Here is an 18,013-nt window from a genome sequence, read left to right on the forward strand (position 1 = left end):
TCTTTTGGGATTTGTTTTTATGAGTTCCTGTTATTTAATTTCAGGCTCTCACTGTTTAGCTGAGGTCATTTCTGGACAGGTTTGAATATTTCCCCTTTCTGGGTTCATCAAAAGTCTAGAAAACAACCTTAGTGACCTAACAGATCACTTCCGGTCTCGCTAGAAATGATGGTAGTCGTACCAAACTCCCGGCAGAGTTTAATGAAAGGTTACCCTCCCTCTCGTGGGGTGTTTGGCTAATCCTCGTAAAGACGTATAATCCCCAGGAAGAGCAAATATTACAACCTGCTTTAATCGCTCACACAGAAAACCTGGTGGGGGAATTTGATACGATTGTCTTGTTTCTGTTTTGAAGCGCAGACGGGCAGGAGCTAGCTGAGCAGGACTCGGTGAAGAGGAGCTCTGGCAGAGAGACAGCGAATACCGGGTGGCTCTGAATGACAATTGAGGCCCGAATTAGCATATTCAGGTTGGGAGGAAAATAAAAGTTCTTTAAAAGACAATGGCAACTGATATGCAAACAGAGCTGGCCAAAGAAACTAGCTCCATACCTGAGCCAAGTGTTTGCAGCAGGATGAGTGTGTGTGTGTGTGTGTGTGTGTGTGTGTGTGTGTGTGTGTGTGTGTGTGTGTGTGTGTGTGTGTGTGTGTGTGTGTGTGTGTGTGTGTGTGTGTGTGTGTGTGTGTGTACATGGGTGTTTGTCTGACCCAAACCAAGACGGTCCAAGATGCATTTTTGCAAACATCATAAAGCCATAAAAGGGGACACTATGCAGAGGACATCAGTCTTTAGAAGCAGGAAGAACTATCTAAAGACAGAACAGTCAGTGTTTCGACATCCAGGAGAGTCGATGGTCCACTAGCTTGTTCAAAGTCTCCCTCTGTAATGAGCCATGTGGTCCATTAGTGTCCTGCTGCTTTTCTAATCCTCATTCACATGTAATGGCCGACATTTCATCTTAATGTGTTAATTCATTAGCTGGCTGCTGAAGGGGGAGTCTGAGTCCACAGAGACACTGTAATGAGTCCCACACCGATGGCAGAGTTAAAGCCGACCGAAACGGGTTAGAATGGAACAACCCAAAGCAATGCTTTGTTTAGGATTTATTCTAAAAGATATAACTCAAATACTCTTAAAGGGCTGATTGTGCTGTCAAAATATCAATGAAATATTAAAATGAAACAATAGTATTGACCATCTTCTTTCAGTCCCTCCAGGATTTGGTGTTTGTGATACTAATTTAGAAATAATTGCAATACTTGCACTTATCATGACAGTAAATGTGGCTTTTTATTACTTGCTACATTGATCATGGATTGTATTCTGACATCAGTCAAAGCTGAAGCAGCTGTTTAGAACAAGTAAGGAAGATTCTGACAATTTTTGAGGAAATTCTGCAATAAGTTCCCAATTGTTAGTGCAAATATGTGATAGGATTTGTTGATTTTTACATAAATTTCCACAATAATTCTCAAGAAATTAGAGGGACTGATTGATATAATTTGGTAGTAAACAGATAAAAATGGCATTGATTTTATTGATAACATATTTAAGCACACTCAATGTGCAAATGTTTGAGAAACAACTCACCATTACAGAAAATCTCTATCCGTCATCTTCAGCAGCTGCATTAACTAGCAGAAAGCAGGGGAGGGAGAACGAGCAGCACACAAGAGACAGTGACCGACAGCGCTAAGACCCGCCTCCTGGCTGTGATTGGTTGTTTCTAATTAGCAAAGGAGAAGGCCGAAGAGATCAAGATTTTAACTGATTATCAGTTTCCTACCAAGCTGACACGACAGTGAGTTTTGACAAATGTGTCATAAAGTGATTGTTTTATAAAAGTTACATACTGCAGCTATATGGAATTGTATTGTTTGGAAATGGCAGAAAATTTAAGCGAGTGAACTATCGCCTAATAACTGACCTTTCGATTGTATTTTGTAAGTATTCATGTAAATTTTTTAATTTATCATGCTGCCATTGAGAAGTACCAAAGTCCTTATTGCAACAGTGACAACAAAGATGAATCTGATTCAGTGTCCAGCCAGCAGACGGTTGGAGACATCAGAGAGACAGACAGTAAGTCTTCGTTGGCTAATTGGCTTGTGCAAAAGATGTCTGAATTTCAGGCGTTTGGCCTCCTAAACGTTGGATGCAAAAGGCCAACAGCACCCCCCCCTCCGGTCAAAGAGCAACACCCAACCCCAGATGTGGTTCCTCATTAATGCGGGGGCAGGGGACGACCGCAGGGATCTGGTTCACGAAAGACCTGCTACTCTCAGCTCCAGCGTCTGAATCGGCTGCGGTGATAAATCCTCTCTGCCTGCCTCTTCCGCTCTCCTTGAACAAATCAATCAGTCAAGATGCAAAACGCAGCAGCAGCCTGTGTGGACTGAGGGAACCGGGTGGGAGAGTGGGGGGGCTTCCTGGCACTGGAATTACTCTCTACATGTGGGGTCAATATGTGCAGCCCCTCAGAGTGTGTGAGTCAAAAGTAGAGAGAGGAGGGGCTCTGGAGAGGGGGGGTGTTGTCAGGGTGTACCCCTCCCTCTGAAGGGCTGCATAAAACAGAAGGGGGGAGATGTTACCTTGGTCACTTTGAGACAACCTCACACTGGCTGGACCCACAGATCCTACTGGGAGCTGCTGACAAGTTCCAGGAAGGACCGGCTCGCAGTTGATGGCTTCTCTCTGTTTGCTGGACTAGAAACAAGTTGGGGGAGGGCAAGAAGACGGAGCATCGTCAGTCCATCCAGTAGCAGAACCAGAACCAGAGAAAGTTTCCAAATTTTTGGAACATTTTCAAAGCAGCAGCTCAGCCATGAAGGTTTTCAACTTGCTGTACTTGTTGGTGCTGCTCACGGCGTTTGTGGCTCCTGTGTTTTCAGTCAGACCAGGTAAGACTCTACACAGCGACCCTTGACCCCACCTAACCCACAACCCCACCCTCAAACCTAACCCTAAACTACCAGGCTCACTGTAATATTTACTCAGTCACTTTGCTGGACCCTCAAAAGCAAACAGCTTGATTTACATTCAGCTTTGAGATGACAAATTTGAGAATGATGTAAAAACTGATTTGAGAAAAATGAATTTAGTCATTAATACATCCTCCAATAAATAGATAAAGTTTGTTTAGCCTTTAGCTAAACATTATTAAACAAAAGCTGAACAAAATGTTAAAACCAGCAACTGAAACAGCAGTTTTCAGCTTAAAGACCAGTGAAAAATACCCAGTTCAATTTAATAATAATAATAATAATATTAATGTTTCTGAACAGATAATGAAACATACCTAAATACGTTTACTTTTCTGCCAAAAATCATTTTCTGGCTGTTAGCGGGAGGTTTAAGTTAGCATGGACTCGGCTAACACTAACGGGCTAATGCAGGAAGAAACCAGACCAGTTTAAATTCTGTCTGCTCTGTAACTTATTTATTTAAATAGTTTGCGATCAGTGAAATCTTTAAATCTTTATTTATTTATTTTTTGAGGAAACGCAAATGAAGACCAGTTTTGAGTCTGTTAATCCATCTCAGACGGTCACATATGTTCAGATCCTGTAAACTAAAAATAAAACATGAATATCATAATGAACTTGTTTCCTGCAGACCACCAGCTGCGGCTGCGCAGTTCAGGGGGAGATATGGCGGTCGGGGTTCAAGTGATGATGATGATGATGATGGAGGAAGGGTGGAAGATGGCCGCCGGCGAATCGCACAGCGACGCGGTCTGGCCCCTCCGGCTTTTGTTAATCAGGGTGTGAAAGCGCCGTGTAGACGGTGCAGCAGGGCCAGGTGTGGAGCCGCGGCTTCAGGCGCTTCTCCTGGAGGAGGCGGGGGGTCATAAAGTCATCCAGCTGCGGACCTCCCTCTTCCTGGGCTCGGCCTCCTGCGGCCTCTGAACCGCGGGGCCAGAGAGGATTTATTGGGGACGTTCAGAAATAATCACGTGTTTGGTGTCTTTCTCTCGCGCGCTGCTCTGCTGCTGCTGAATGACTCCACGCAGTAAAACAGCTGCGCGTGTCCGCGAGGGATCACGTTTATGGTGTAGTTACATTTAGGACCTGACCACCGGAAACCGATAAATATCCCTGGACATTTTGAAAGAAAGTGTTCCGTGGAAGTGTTGATGCAAGCAGCAGAAACATTTGTAAGTCTTATTTTACTGAATTTAGGGCTTTTTTGTCGCCTTGTAGCATTTTAGTTCCACTTCAAACTATTTCATTTTATTTGTTTACAAATAATAAAATAACAAAAGTTAGTTTTTTTTTCATAAAAAACAAAAATTTTTCTGAAAATTTTAGTTTTCGTAAAAAATCTTGCATTTTGTTCAAATTCCTTCCGGACAGTGGGGACATACAGGTTGAGCTTTGAGGCAGAATTTTGTTAATTACATAAAAAAAATAAAAAATAAAATGATGTCATTAGCCAAAAACGTTCTTGCTATTTATGTAAAATCAACTTTGCAAGCATAATTACAATTAAAACTCACGTTTTCAACTTCCAGGTTGTTAGACTAAAGTAATAGGTGAAAAGAATAATTTACAAGAATTTTAGCTCAAAATAAATAAAGAATCAATGTTGCTGCCAATTCTTCACAAAAATATGCTCAGAAAATAATCAGACTTATATTTGTGATGGGGCGGAAAAACTGCTATGCTTGCTAAAACTGACTCTCAGGTAGTAAAAATGGTGAGAACAGAAGTTCAAAATGGGGTTCAATTAAGAGACGGGGTCCATTGAGCCCCACAAGCTTTTTAACCTGTGCTCGGTCAGGTGGGGTTGAACTTACCCGGCATGGGAGTTTGCAAGTTTTTTGTTTTTTAAATTTGAGTGTGTGGTTTTGGGAACTGACGGTCTGATGGAACACACCATAGGACTTGGGAAGCATGAGGCAAATGCTTTTACAATTATGCTACGTATAGAGTAGCATATGGAGCTGTTTATAGAAAGTTATTATATTTCTAAAAGAAAATTTCATAAGAGCTGAGTGTTGTGCTAAGACTGCAGGAGAGCTAAAATAAAATTGTATCTATAATATTTACAATGAGGTATCAAAAATTATGGAACCCAACTGGGCAGCCTCTGGATTATTTGCAGGATTAAATGTCTGAACAGCCTTAACTAGCAGCGAACGGGTCCAGCTTGTCCATGTCATGTGTTGGTGTATTTTAAATATTATCTTGTCTGTTTCAGACTTTCTGAACCTGAGGAGAAAATACCACAGACACCACTGTCCAAACAGACGCTGCATCCCTCTTCACTCCAGAGTCCCGTTCCCCTGAGGTGAGCCGTGTTTCTGTGAAGCAGCTGCTTCACTGCGAAAACGCAACATCTTACTGAGTCATTTTAGTCGAGTTGAAAGTGCAAATATTTTAAGACAGAACTGACTCACAATTAACTTTTCAGCAATAAATACGACCTCATTTTAAGTCAGTATTTTCTTAATATTGATGAAGAAAATATCTGTGCCTTTGTCAGATTCACTGATGTTGTAAGTGAAATAATCTGCCAAAGGAACAAATGCCTTTTCATTAACATTAGGACTTAATATTAATGTATGCACTTCAGCTGAAAATGTACTTGTGAGTCAGTTTTGTCTTATTGCAAAGGTGCTAAGAGAGTTGAGCAAGAAACTAGAATAAAAACACTTGGTAAGATTTTGTGTTTTTGCAGTGAAGCTGCATGGTGCCTGGAACAAAGCTGCGTTCCAGACCAGGCAGTTAGCAGGGCGGCTGTGATCAGCAGCAGTGGGTTCACGCAGAACAAGGGAGCGTGGAGGAAAAGGTTGAGGCATAAATCCAGATAATGATGAGGAGGAATGCTTTAACACTAGAGAGGCGATTTCTGCTCGTTTTCTCTGAAGTCGTCTGAGCAGCACATTAAACAAAGTGTTTTTTCCATCCCAGGCCAAGGAAACCCCTCAGTGGAGTGCGGATGGATGTGATCCTCGGCGGCGTGGATGGATCAGTCAAGACAGGCGGACGCAGGAGGTGGAGGAGAGGAATCCATGAAACGCCACTCAGAAGCAGCCATGACGCCCCGCCAAAGGGAGAACTTCAAAGCCAGCCTCTCCTCGAGACTCAAGATGAAAAACTGTTCATTCAGGACAGAGTGTAAACCATAAAAGCTGACAGCGGCGCGGTGCGGCGCGGCACAGCGCTCACAGATGTGACTTCAGAGACGTGGAGCTTCATCCTGGAGTCACATTTTACAACCAGGAGAGAGAGAAGATTTATCACGAAGAATGTTCAGTTTTTAGCAGAAACGCTGCAGACCAAAGAGACTGAACAAATCTGTTTATAATGTGTGTGTCCATGTTGCACTTCAGCTGGTGACTGAGAAACTTTTCCACCTGTTTAATAAAAAGAATGTGCAGTTGTATCGTTTTTACTTTGGCCATTTTTCTTTCAACAACAACAAGAAAAAAAACAACTCAGGTTAGATGGTGATCATCTGGAAAGATCAGTTTTCTAGTCTTTCCGCAGATTCTCAACTGGAATCAAGTTTGAACTTTGACTAGGCCATCTCCAGGCATTGCTGAGGTCCAATACACACCGCTCCATTGCAGTTCTGGCTATGAGTTTATGTCTGTTGGGAGGAGAAGCTGACTGCGGAAGACGAACGTCCCCTCAGCATGATGCTGCCACCACCACCTGTCACGGTTGGATTTGTGGAGTTCATGGTTCACAGTGGACCAATGGACAGATTGTCCCGCCTGAGATCTGCGTTAAAATATGACTGAATCAGTTGGATTAATCGCCAAGAATCAATTTTTAAAAGTAATTGTTGACTGGAGTAAACAGTTGCTGAAAGAACTCTTTTCCAAAACTAAAAAACAAAAAAAAACAAAACATAAAATATATTTGACATTTCAGATAAAAAAGGAAATATTTAAAAGTATTTTACCCAGAACTCCTGAAGTGGAATATTTTTAGCCTCACCAAATTCAAATTCTGGAAAAAAACCCAAAATGAAATAAAAATATCTCATGTTCATATTAAAAAAATATTTTTAGCAGGCGCATGCTATGTTACAAATGATAAAGTACAGTCAGGAATGCTGTTATTTTTGGAAATGAAATGTTTATTTTCTCACTTAAAAATGGAATTAAAATATGTATTTGTATTGTATGCATGTGTCCATTACAAATTGCTCGTTTCAATGGAGACGCAGACAGTGAAGACCTCCAAGTTAGCATAAGTTTAAACTGAACATATGATGCACAATAGTCCTGCTATTGCTGCTGCAGCTGATCTAAAGGTCGTTAAGATGAAACGAAGTAAGAAAAATTAAAGACTTTATTGATTCACAGAATTAACGACAAAACATGTAAGAAAATTAATGCGATCAATAAACAGTACATGTTGACCCAGGTAGATGATAACCTCTCTGTGTTTGTGCAGATGCTCTTACTGCTCTGCTGCTGTCAGAGGAACAGACTGGAGGTCAGAGGTCGGTGAGATAAAAACCTCTCTCACCTCAGAGCTGTGACCCATGACTCCATCTCCTCCGTTCACCTTACATCTTCCTCCTCCTCCTTCAGTGTTATCAGTCCATCTGAGGTGCGGAGGCCTTGGCGGTGGAGCCGCCCGGCTCAGTGTGTGTGAACAGGTGTGTTTGCTCCACTTTATCTCCTCTCAGAGCGGTGAGCACTCTTCCTCCTGAGAGCTGGAGGTTTTCATCAGCAGGGTGAGCTCAGTGCTGAGCGGTGAGGTTGAGCAGCCTCTTGCTCAGTAACGTGTTGTGCCGTTTCAGGTACTCTATGAGGTCGGCCTGCTTCTCCACCACCTCCTCCAGACCGGACGAGCCTCTGAGACACACGCAGGACATGCAGAGATTCAGTTTTATTGGCTCAAGTGGCTTTTATTTGATAGTGAATTGACAGGAAAGTGGGCAATGAGAGAAGTGGGAGACATGTGGCAGGGGTCACCAGTCCGGGAATCGAATCTGCGACAGGACTAAGGCCTCCATATGTGGGTTGTACTTGACCCCTCCGCCATCACAGCACCTCGTCCTCACTGATCTGTCTCTGGATCAGAGACAGATCAGTCTCTGCTGCTGCAGGCTAAAGCGGCTGTAGGACAAACTGACCACTTTTCCCTCAACCTGCTACTTTCTTCTCCTTCAACTCTACAATTTGCATTATTTTCTGTTATTTCAATTGTTGTCTTTATATTTATAAAATGACCTGACCTAGTGTGAGTGTGTTTTGACTTGTCTCAACTATAGAAAGTACTCCTCAGTCAGTTCTTGTCAAACTCCAACCAATTTCAGTTTGTGTTTTTTGTTTTGTTATTTAGTGAACTAGAGTAACTTTGGTTGAAACTGAATTTGCTGAATGAAAATCCCCCCCAGTTAAATGACCTGATTTTGTGGTGTGTGTGTCTGTGTGTGTGTGTGTGTCTGTGTGTGTGTGTATGTGGTTTACCTGAAGCCGGTCTCGGTCGGCAGGCTTGTGACGCTGTAGGTGTGTGAATGCTCCTCTTGGCTCACGTCTGGTGCAGCTCGCTGTCTGTTGAATTGCATTACCCTGACTACAAAACACACACACACACACACCCACACACACACACACCCACACACACACACAGACAGCAACACATTTAGAGGCTTAAGGTTGTAGTCTGAGTAAATGTAGAACATTAATAGCTGTGCTTCCATTGACCACAGAAATAAAAAAATCAGAATTCACAAAAGTGCAAGCACACGCCAGCGCTGCCGGGAACCGAGATAATGTGACTCCAGAGTGATTAGCCAGAGGAAACAGAACCTTATCTTTACCTGAACAGTTCAGCTTCAGAGCATCCACACAATATAAAGAAATACTTCACATTACTGCATAATGAGGTCCTAAATCTGCGTGTGCGTGTGTGTGTGCGTGGGCATGTGTGTGTGTGTGTGTGTGCGTGTGTGCGGGTGTGTGTGTGTGTTTGTGTAAAAGAAGCTGCAGTAGGCAAGTACATGAGGGAGAGAAAGAATGCTGAGAAGCAGAGATTAGGTAGAGAACATGGAAGGATGGGTAATGGAGTTATTTATTTATAATTTAGCTCATAAATGATGAGCAACAGAGAGGGATGAGACTGAAAACACATGAAGAAGACACAAAAATGTAAAGCAAGATGAGACACCATTTTAAATATCCAAAATAAATAAACTTTTTAGCAAGATATTCCATTAAGTGGACAAAAAGAAATGACTTTTACGTAGTTTTGTCTTATTTAAACTGTACCTGTTTATTACTTTTTGGGGGATTAAATCGAAATTGGCTTAATATGCAAAGCAAAACTACAAAGGAAACGTTTTGTTCGCATCACACGAGTCACATGATCCACAACCGGATGTTACCAATGGCAAAAACCACAAAGAAGAAGATGACAGGAAGTGGTTGGAGGATTATGGTGCGGAAAGTTTTTAAATAACTGTGTGAACAAACTTTATCAACATGTAATTTAAATTGTGAACATGTGTTTTTTTGACATTAGCAGAATATTGACAATGTTTTGTGCACCTTTGTAACGGAAATACAATTAGTGACAGATAATAAACGTCAAGTTTCAGCCCTGTGCTTTCATTAAAGGTTTCTGCAGCTGGTAGTCGTTGGACATTATTAAACAGAGAATCTTCACAGAGTTTCAATGCCGCTGCCTCTCCTCTCCTCCAAAATCCACACAGCTGATTATTTAAAAACTGTATATTTTTGCAGCTTTCATTTCTACACTAATGCCTTTAGTGGACTAACAATGCAGTCTGTCTACAAAATAAACACTGTCACAGCAGATTTAAACCCAGAAAGGCGAGCGCAGAGTGACGGACGGCTGGCCGGAGCAGGCGGTGTGGCAGAGGTGGCACATTTCACGCCTTCCTGACAGAGAGTCTCGCGTGGCGAGACGCACTCAGACTGCTCTCATCTGAAGCCTCGATCACCCTCCTGGAAGTGCACACTTCCAGGTGATAACAGAGAAGAAGTGCTAACAGCTAACGGCACCACACGAGTTTAAAGAGGAGACAAAGGAGCCCAGTGCTGCTGGGCGGTAATAAACGGGAGCGTTGTGGTGGAGGAGGGCGGGGCCTGAGGTTTCGTTATGGAGAGAGGCCCGGTGTGGTCGTCTGCTTCCGGGTTTGACACGTTGGACATTCAGACGTGATTTTTTTTCTCTGAGCCTGTGTGGATATTAAATCAGTTCAGACTCTAAACTGTCTAAAGTCTTTGCTCGTCTTCCGATTAATCCACTTTAACCAGGTTTTTAGCAGCGTTTCACTGGGAAGCAGCTCATTCACCGGTGAGCGGATGAACAGTTCCACCAGGCGTTTGCTAACTCAGAGCTGCAGTTTCAGAGCTTCTGCCTCAGAGCAGCCCTTCCCTCCACTACTCAGCTCCTTCAGACTAGCCAGCAGCAATTAGCAAACGCCTGGTGAAACTGGACATCTGCTGAGCTCATTTTTTGAACTACTTCTGAGTGAAACACTGGTAAAAAGGTTGTTAAAGGGCTAATAGAGGAGCCATGTTTTGATGACTTCCTGAAGGCTTAATTTATAAAGAGACAGAGGTCCAATTTCAAGGTGTTGTATTACAAAGTCTAAATTCTTTAAGAGTATAATTTAATATACCCAGCATTTTCATAACAACTGAGGGTAAAATAGTTACTTGATTGTACCATAAAATGGTACTTTGTGTCTGGAAAACACACAATACTTTAAAAAATTACCAGAAAGTCTTTATGCCAAGAAGAAATGAATCAACTATGTGAGGTTATGCTGCAGGTATCAGCATCCTTGCTGGTGCCATGTGCCCTGCAGGGCTAACATTAACTCCAGCTCTGGCAGAACAAAAGGATGTGCTCTAAGTGGAGTCCTTTGAAGGCTTTGATGTGCATGCAGCTGCATAGAGCAGAGTGCATTCACATTAAAATGAGAGGCAGAAACATACAGAGGAGCTCAAACAATCAGCACGCACTTCAAAGAGCCGCTGAACGAGGCCTTCCTGTGTGGACTCCATAGCTGCAGGCGTCCATGGAGGAACCGCTGGAGTCACCCCGACTCTCCATCTGCTGGTGTCAGCGTGAGCAACTAGGAAACACTGCATGGTCTGACCATGCTGGACCGGCCTGATCTCAGCTGGAATGTGACTGTCAAACACAAACACACCCCAGAGGAACACCAGACTGGATCAGCTGCCCTGTAAACACAGGGACAATACCTGGGTGGGTGGTGGGGGGGAGAGCGCTCCCCTTTGGCTACATTAAATCCTCGTGTCTCTTATCTTCCCTCCGTGGTCGGCCGGTTTCTCCCCTGGGCATCTGCGCTCTTCAGCGGCTAAACAAACCTTCAATATGGATATTCTTTCAATCCAGACTCTTCGATAGCAACATCCTCTGATCCATCATATTCAGAAGCAGTTTCCCCATTAGACGGCCAAAAGAAAAGCTGAAAGGTGAGACGTTACCTGAAAATCCTGAATCGTTCTAATACTGATTGTTAGAACGATGATAAGGTTCACATAGAACGTGAACACGGTTCATGTAGGACGGAGTTACTTTAACTTTATGTTCAATTAACATAAGATGTTTAAATTTAACTCTAAATATCTCTTGAGACTCTTTTCATGTGACAGCCTCTGACATACACCTTTTAATGACTTTTCAACAGGTACATTGTAATTGTTACGTTAATTGAAAGTAACACACAGTGCAGCCATTTCATTAAACTGCAAACGGCTGCATGACATTTCATCTCTGTATGAATACAGCTGTTCCAGGAAGGAAGTCCTTAGAGAATATTATGAACAAAGATCAGCAGTATGTAACTTATAGAAGAATGTACTTCTTCTTTTTTGCATATTTTACTTTTCTTATGCCTTCATTACGTCGTGAAAGTGTGAAACGGATAATCTGTGTACAAAAAAATGTAATAAAATAAAAATTGAGCGTCTCTGCCTTTCCTTATGGTTCTGCTGCCATCTTAACAAATAAGTTGCTCAGAAACAATCAATCACAACATGAAGGAATGTTTCAGCACCATCAATCACGTGTACGCGCTGCTCAGGGGTGCGTACAGAAGGCTAGAATGATAATCTAGAATGATAATCTAGAATGATAAGCCAAGTTAGCATAGTCACAGATTATGACAGATATACAGTTTTTCTGTCATGTCAGTTGTTTCTCCACCATTAACACATTAACAATGCATACTCAAGTTGATTAACAGCAATAAGCCCCTTTTCCTGCTCCTGATTAGTTGTTTTTGATCATATGCTGTTCATTTCTTCAGACAACAAAAGCACAGGGAGGAGGTAGAGCAGATCCATCTTTTCACAGATGACCCTAAAGGGATCTGATCATATTAAACTGTCATTAGATGGTGATAATTTTATGAAATTTTTTTTGTAAAAGTTACATACTCCAGCTTTATACCTGCCACAGAGCTCTGATCAATCAAACATGGCTGCCCACATTAGCTAGTACGACTAGCACCATTTTTTATCGTCAGTGCTCGGTTCTACCTGACTCACTTGGTCCACCATTACAACCACCTCAATGTGGGTTCAGTCTAAATAACAAAGTGCCGTCTCATTGGCCATGGAGCAGAAAAATGTCTGGACCTGGTTGTTGGACCACTGTGTTCACTTCAGAGTTGCCAACTTGCTTCGGGTTTGGAATACGCTCAGTCATCAAGGACGCTTTTAAAATCGCCTGGTTTGATTCTAGTGACCGTGAATCAACTAGTGAACAACAAACGGTGCCAATAAAATTCCCTTTTTTTAAGAAACAAATTAAAAATGCTGATGTGTATTAGCAGAGCACTCTGCCTTTCTCTTTTAAATCTGTGTGTGAATGGTGGGCGGGGCCCGGAGCTGACTGAGCTTTCAGGCTGGGGGATCCATGTCCTCTGCTTCTGAGGCGACACCAACAGACAAGAACGGCTAGGAGCCGTCTGCTAGCAGGCTTAGGGATACCCTAAATTTCCTCTGAAAGATTTAATGCAAACTTTACAAAACAAAAACAAATCTAACTTTAAATTTTTTTTTTTCTGTAGATGTTTGTCATTTCAAGTGTAATTCTGCCCGTTCTGATTTGCTGAAGACGTTTCAATGACAGATTGCTTCATTTATAACATGGGGAAAATGTCACGTTCTAAGTGAAATACTTTGACAATGGAACTAGTATTTTTCATCAATATGAAGGAGTTATTAACTTAAAACAAGCTCCTACATTTTACTGAAAAGTTACTTGTAAATTAGTTTTGTCTTCTATCAGGTGTACCAAGACATTTGCACTAGAAACTAGACTAAAGTACTGGGTGAGATCTTGTCTTTTTGCAGTGAAGCTAACTAAATGCAACTAACTCGTTTTAGATTTCTAGTGGAGACAAAAACAGAAAAGATAACTGGATGGGTTGGACCGGTTTGGGAATAATCCTGAAGACTTTGCCGGGTGTTTGTGATAGAAGCAAAGAATCAGCAAAGGATGGAGCTGGAGCTGAATGGCTGATTGTCATGCTGCTGAGTCTTAGAAAGGCAGGGTGGGTATTGTGATGCAAACATGCTCAGATAGAGTGGGGGAAGTGTGTGCGTGTGTGTGTGTGTGTGTGTGTGTGTGTGTGTGTGTGTGTGATTGGGCCTAATGTGATCTGCGAGGTGTGTCTCTGTAGAGGGATCTGATCATTTTTCTGCGTTGGTCTTTTTATAGGTGACCTCAAGTACAACAACTGACACATGTAAAATGCAGACAAATACCTTGATTTTAGAATCAATTAACAAAAATAGCAGGTCATAACAGAAACACTGTTATGGCGTAAACTTCATATAAGAACCCGAGCAGCATGTTTCCATTATCTAATCATTGTCTGCTGTTTGTAGATGCATTTCCATGAATGTACGCAAAACTTTGTCTACATTCTGTTAAGGTTGAAAGAACAACATTTTGCATGTGTGGTGTTTCAATTAAATAAGAAACGCAATTAAAATCACATGTGAATAAATAAGTCAATGATGAAAAAGCTGCACCATCATCCTGTCATCTTCTTCCAGGTTTCTGCCTATGACTAATGTGATGTGAAAAAACTGTTTCCATTGTGTTTTTGCAACATAAACCAAGTTTGACATGTATTAAAAAAACAAAATAAAAAAAAAACATTTCATCCTGGTGCCAAAACTTATTATGGAAATTGCTGCGTTTCCATTGAGTGAAATTATTTTCTTAATATGAAATCACCAAATTATATGGTCGATGGAAACAACTTCTCACTCTTTACCCTACAATTTACACTAAATATACTTGAGCATTTTTATTATTATTCATCTTTCTCTGCATTTCTGATGAAAGCTGATGATAAGCTAATGTTACTGTACATAAGTAGCGTATGGTTGGGTTATATGAAGGAAAGCCAGAAGAAATGACACTGTGTGGGTAGATACAGCCAAGCTGTCTCTGAATGAATCACTTATTATAACACTCAACAAGACGACAAAATAATCATTAGAAGGTACAATTCTGGGATAAAAGCTGTGGTTTCGACTTTTTTTTTTTTTTTTTTTTTTTGTCGTTCAAAGATGTGAATGTAGACATTATGTTTACTGTTGATTATTTCCGAAAGAAAAATTGTGCAAGAGAAAGCAAAAGTCTCGAGTCAACATTACTTCTTTGTATTCAAGAAGCCATTTTGTATTTATTTGAACTTTCTTTATAAATTTGGCTTTTTACTTATTTGGAGTTTTTCTCTGATCCATTCAGATCTGAGAGAACTCCTAACTTATCAGGAACCAGAACATAAAACCTCAGAACTAACCAGCTTTAAAGTGAATCTTTATGCACAGCCACAAAGAAAATGATTCTTTTAGCAGAATCGATGGAAACTTAAAGATGTGGTGGAGGGATGCGTCTCATGTCCTGCTTCAGATGTAAAATCCTTGAATATATAATTTTCTAATTGGTAAATTTGCAGTCTTCACCTCAGTTTGTCTTCTTGGCAAAAAGCTAAGTTTAAATCTTAACATGAGAGTCCTGCGAACCACATTAAGCAAGAGTTGGTCAAGAGTTTACCTGTGTAGTAAAGGAGGAATGGCACGGCCACTAGAACTTCAACACCCAGAATGCTGAGCATCACAGAGACGTGGATCATCTGCGGTAACCTCAGAGCCAGGAGCAGCAGCAGCAGAACATTACCTGGCACACAAAGAAACACAAGAGCTTTACTGCCATCTTGTGGAGAAACTTACCCTTTACAGAAAATTATAAACATTCATATATTGAGATGGACTGGCGACCTGTCAAGAGTGACCCCATCTCTCGCCCGTTGACCCCTGGAGTTAGGCACCAGCACCCCTCCGGATCCCAGTGGGATTAGGGTATAAGAAAATGGATGGATGGATATAGTGCAAGTTTAGATTTTATTTATTTATAAAAATTTTTACATCTTTCATAACTTTTATTACGCTTCCCAATTTTATGTGATGTTCTGTTGGTCTGCACTACATAAAATACCAATGTAGAAATATTACAGTGAGAATAGTGGTTGTATTGTAAAAAAACAAAAAAAAGAAACGTCTTCATTAGTGTGAAAGCACCATCAGTGTTTCCATTAACCATAGAATTGTGGAACTTGAAATTACAAAACTAAACTCAATGTAAACATGCAAATTTCAACAACTCAAACTGGATAAAAAGACTTTGCACCAGAATGAGGTGGTTTCCCAACTGTATGGAAAAAGATGTGCTGTATTTGGTACAGCTGCAATGGAAACACTTTTTTCTCTTCACACTAGACAAGTGATCAACAGCTGGATGTTACTATTAGACGTCTCCTCTGTTTGGCTGATAGATGATGGGTGCTAGCGCCATGGCTGAGTTATGAATATATCTTACTAAGCTGTTTTACATCTCTCATGATTTCTAATGACTTATTTCAAGAACAAGCTTATCCACGTGTAATTTTAATTCAGTTTCTTAGTTATTGTAGCAAATAGCAAAATTGTGGTTTTTCGACATCAGCATATCATAGACAAAGATTTGCTCACACCTGTAATGAAAACGCAGCTACAGAGAGCTGTGTGCCAATCCCACCTGTTGAATGTATGACGAGCGGCAGCTGCTTGAGCCTCTGTGTCCGTCTGTAGAAGCTCAGGTATCCCCGGCTGCGGACGCGGCTGTGGTGGTGGTGCATCCAGACGGTGAGCAGCAGCATCAGCATCCACAGGAACACCTTCCCGAACACGATGACGCTGTCGCCCTGCACGCTGCCCAAAATACGCAAGCACACCTCCTCCTGGCCGAACTTCAGCACGCACAGCACGCCCACACACAACGACAGCACCACGTACACAACCTGAGGACACCGAGAGAACAGACGCTGAAAGAGGTTTAAGATGAGGACTCTTGTAACGGCAATGTTAAATGTGCGCTTAACGTACGTGCATTAGAGACAGGAAACCAGCAGGACAGGCTGTTGGCACAGACTGAAACTCTCTCCTCATGGCAGACTGGAGGGCATCAGCAGAGATCAGAGGCCCGTCCACCAGAGAGTCCTCCTCTGTGCTCAGCGTCATGTCTGCTGACGAGCCTGCCTGCTGGAGGAGGATGCCATCTTGGTCAAGAAAAAATGCTTTTGTCCTCTTTTACTTTAAAGGTTTTTGGGGGCACTCATTGCCTTTATTTTTCAGTGTGAAGGAAGAAGTCATGCAGTCACAAGGTTGGGAATCAAACCCCAGACAGCTGTGTTCAAGACTAATGGCCTCTATATACAGTATTTAATACAGTCACTTGATTGTGCTACAAAATGACACCTACAGATTACCACCCCTTTAACTGCAGCATTCAGATTGTCTGCATTGTTGGTTCTGGTATCTCTGATCTTCCTCCTTATCTACAGATCTGTAGATTGAGGCCTGGTGAGTGACCTGGCCAATCAAACACTGACATTATAGTCATTAAAGCCTTTGTGGGCATTTCTGACTTCATGTCATGTCTTCCCAATAATCCCCAGAATGTAGAAACTTCTTTGATCCTCCTGATCCTGATTTCAAAGAGTTATCTTGATCAACATTTACTACTGGCTCTGCGCACAGCTCATGTTTTATGAATCTCCGCCTGATTCTGGCTTTGCTTCACAATAATGATAAAACTATAGTTTGCATTCATTGATGCTGAAGGAGCACCAATCTCGTATTAAGTCCATATTCTGCAAACTGACAATCTTTCCAGTCCACTGACATTTCTGATTTGGACACTTGGATGGACATTTTTCTGAGAAACTGAATTTGATCTTTTTGTTAGTTGAGCGCTCTAATAATCAGATCAAGGGAAATATATGACTGTGTGTCTGAGTAAGACTGAACTTATTCAGACTGATATTAGGTTAAAGGCGCTAGTAAAGATTTAACCTCGACATTAGCCTTAAAAATGAGCCGGAAATGACAGATAAACGACAAAGAAAGTGGGTTATAGAACCTTGTGGGTTCTTCCAGACTGTAAACATGGAGAGTTTATGAAAACTTAATGCCTCAAAGAGGCTAAAATTAACCCTGATGTTTACAACTGACAGGTCGGACTAGCTAACGAGCTCTGAGGATATCTGACGACAGCTAGCCGTTAACATGGCAACCAGTTACCGTAAAACGACAGGTTACTTACTGTATGAAGAGCAGGTCTCGCTGACTCCATGAGATTATTAGAGTATGTGAAAGATCATGAAACAGACCAAAAACACACATCTGCGGGTAACGTACTTCTTCCTGATTTTTATTGGCGGTGGGAAAAGCATTACCGCCACCAACAGGTAAGGAGTGGGACTATATGACTCAACAAAAACAAACAAAAAACACTAACTACGACTATATACATACAAATCATATTAATTGGTTTCTCTAAAATCTCTTTAGGTCTTAGTGTGTGCGTACATGTTTGTTTGTCCTGTGTTGCCCTGGCGATCTGTCCAGGGTGTCCCCCGCCTCTCGCCCGAAATGTCTTGCTGGAGACAGACAGGTCGCCCTCAGTCAGAGGACGTGAAAGCC

General features: G+C 41.7%; 2 protein-coding genes across 3 annotated transcripts; one reads left to right on the forward strand and one right to left on the reverse strand.

Annotated features, from left to right (window-relative positions):
• Positions 1-2,614: 2,614 nt before the first annotated feature.
• On the forward strand, positions 2,615-6,390 carry apela (apelin receptor early endogenous ligand). The gene is made up of 3 exons (XM_055056611.1): positions 2,615-2,900; positions 5,203-5,292; positions 5,916-6,390. Exons 1-2 carry the CDS (start codon positions 2,825-2,827, stop codon positions 5,289-5,291), a joined length of 165 nt encoding a protein of 54 aa, XP_054912586.1. The 5' UTR covers positions 2,615-2,824; the 3' UTR covers position 5,292; positions 5,916-6,390.
• Positions 6,391-7,289: 899 nt separating this feature from the next.
• On the reverse strand, positions 7,290-17,752 carry tmem192 (transmembrane protein 192). 2 transcript variants are annotated; one of them, XM_055056667.1, is made up of 6 exons: positions 17,634-17,752; positions 16,415-16,567; positions 16,068-16,329; positions 15,048-15,170; positions 8,438-8,543; positions 7,290-7,819 (listed from the first exon to the last, which is right to left on the reverse strand). In XM_055056667.1, the coding sequence occupies exons 1-6, from the start codon at positions 17,661-17,663 to the stop codon at positions 7,705-7,707; spliced, it is 789 nt and encodes a 262-aa protein (XP_054912642.1). In that variant the 5' UTR covers positions 17,664-17,752; the 3' UTR covers positions 7,290-7,704. The 2 variants fall into 2 exon arrangements, with proteins under 2 accessions (XP_054912642.1, XP_054912641.1); XM_055056666.1 differs by having other exon boundaries at positions 16,415-16,570.
• Between the last annotated feature and the right edge of the window lie 261 nt (positions 17,753-18,013).

The sequence above is a fragment of the Poeciliopsis prolifica genome, unplaced genomic scaffold, assembly GCF_027474105.1.
Source record: "Poeciliopsis prolifica strain line A6 unplaced genomic scaffold, Auburn_PproV2 SCAFFOLD045, whole genome shotgun sequence".
NCBI classification, from domain to species: domain Eukaryota; kingdom Metazoa; phylum Chordata; class Actinopteri; order Cyprinodontiformes; family Poeciliidae; genus Poeciliopsis; species Poeciliopsis prolifica.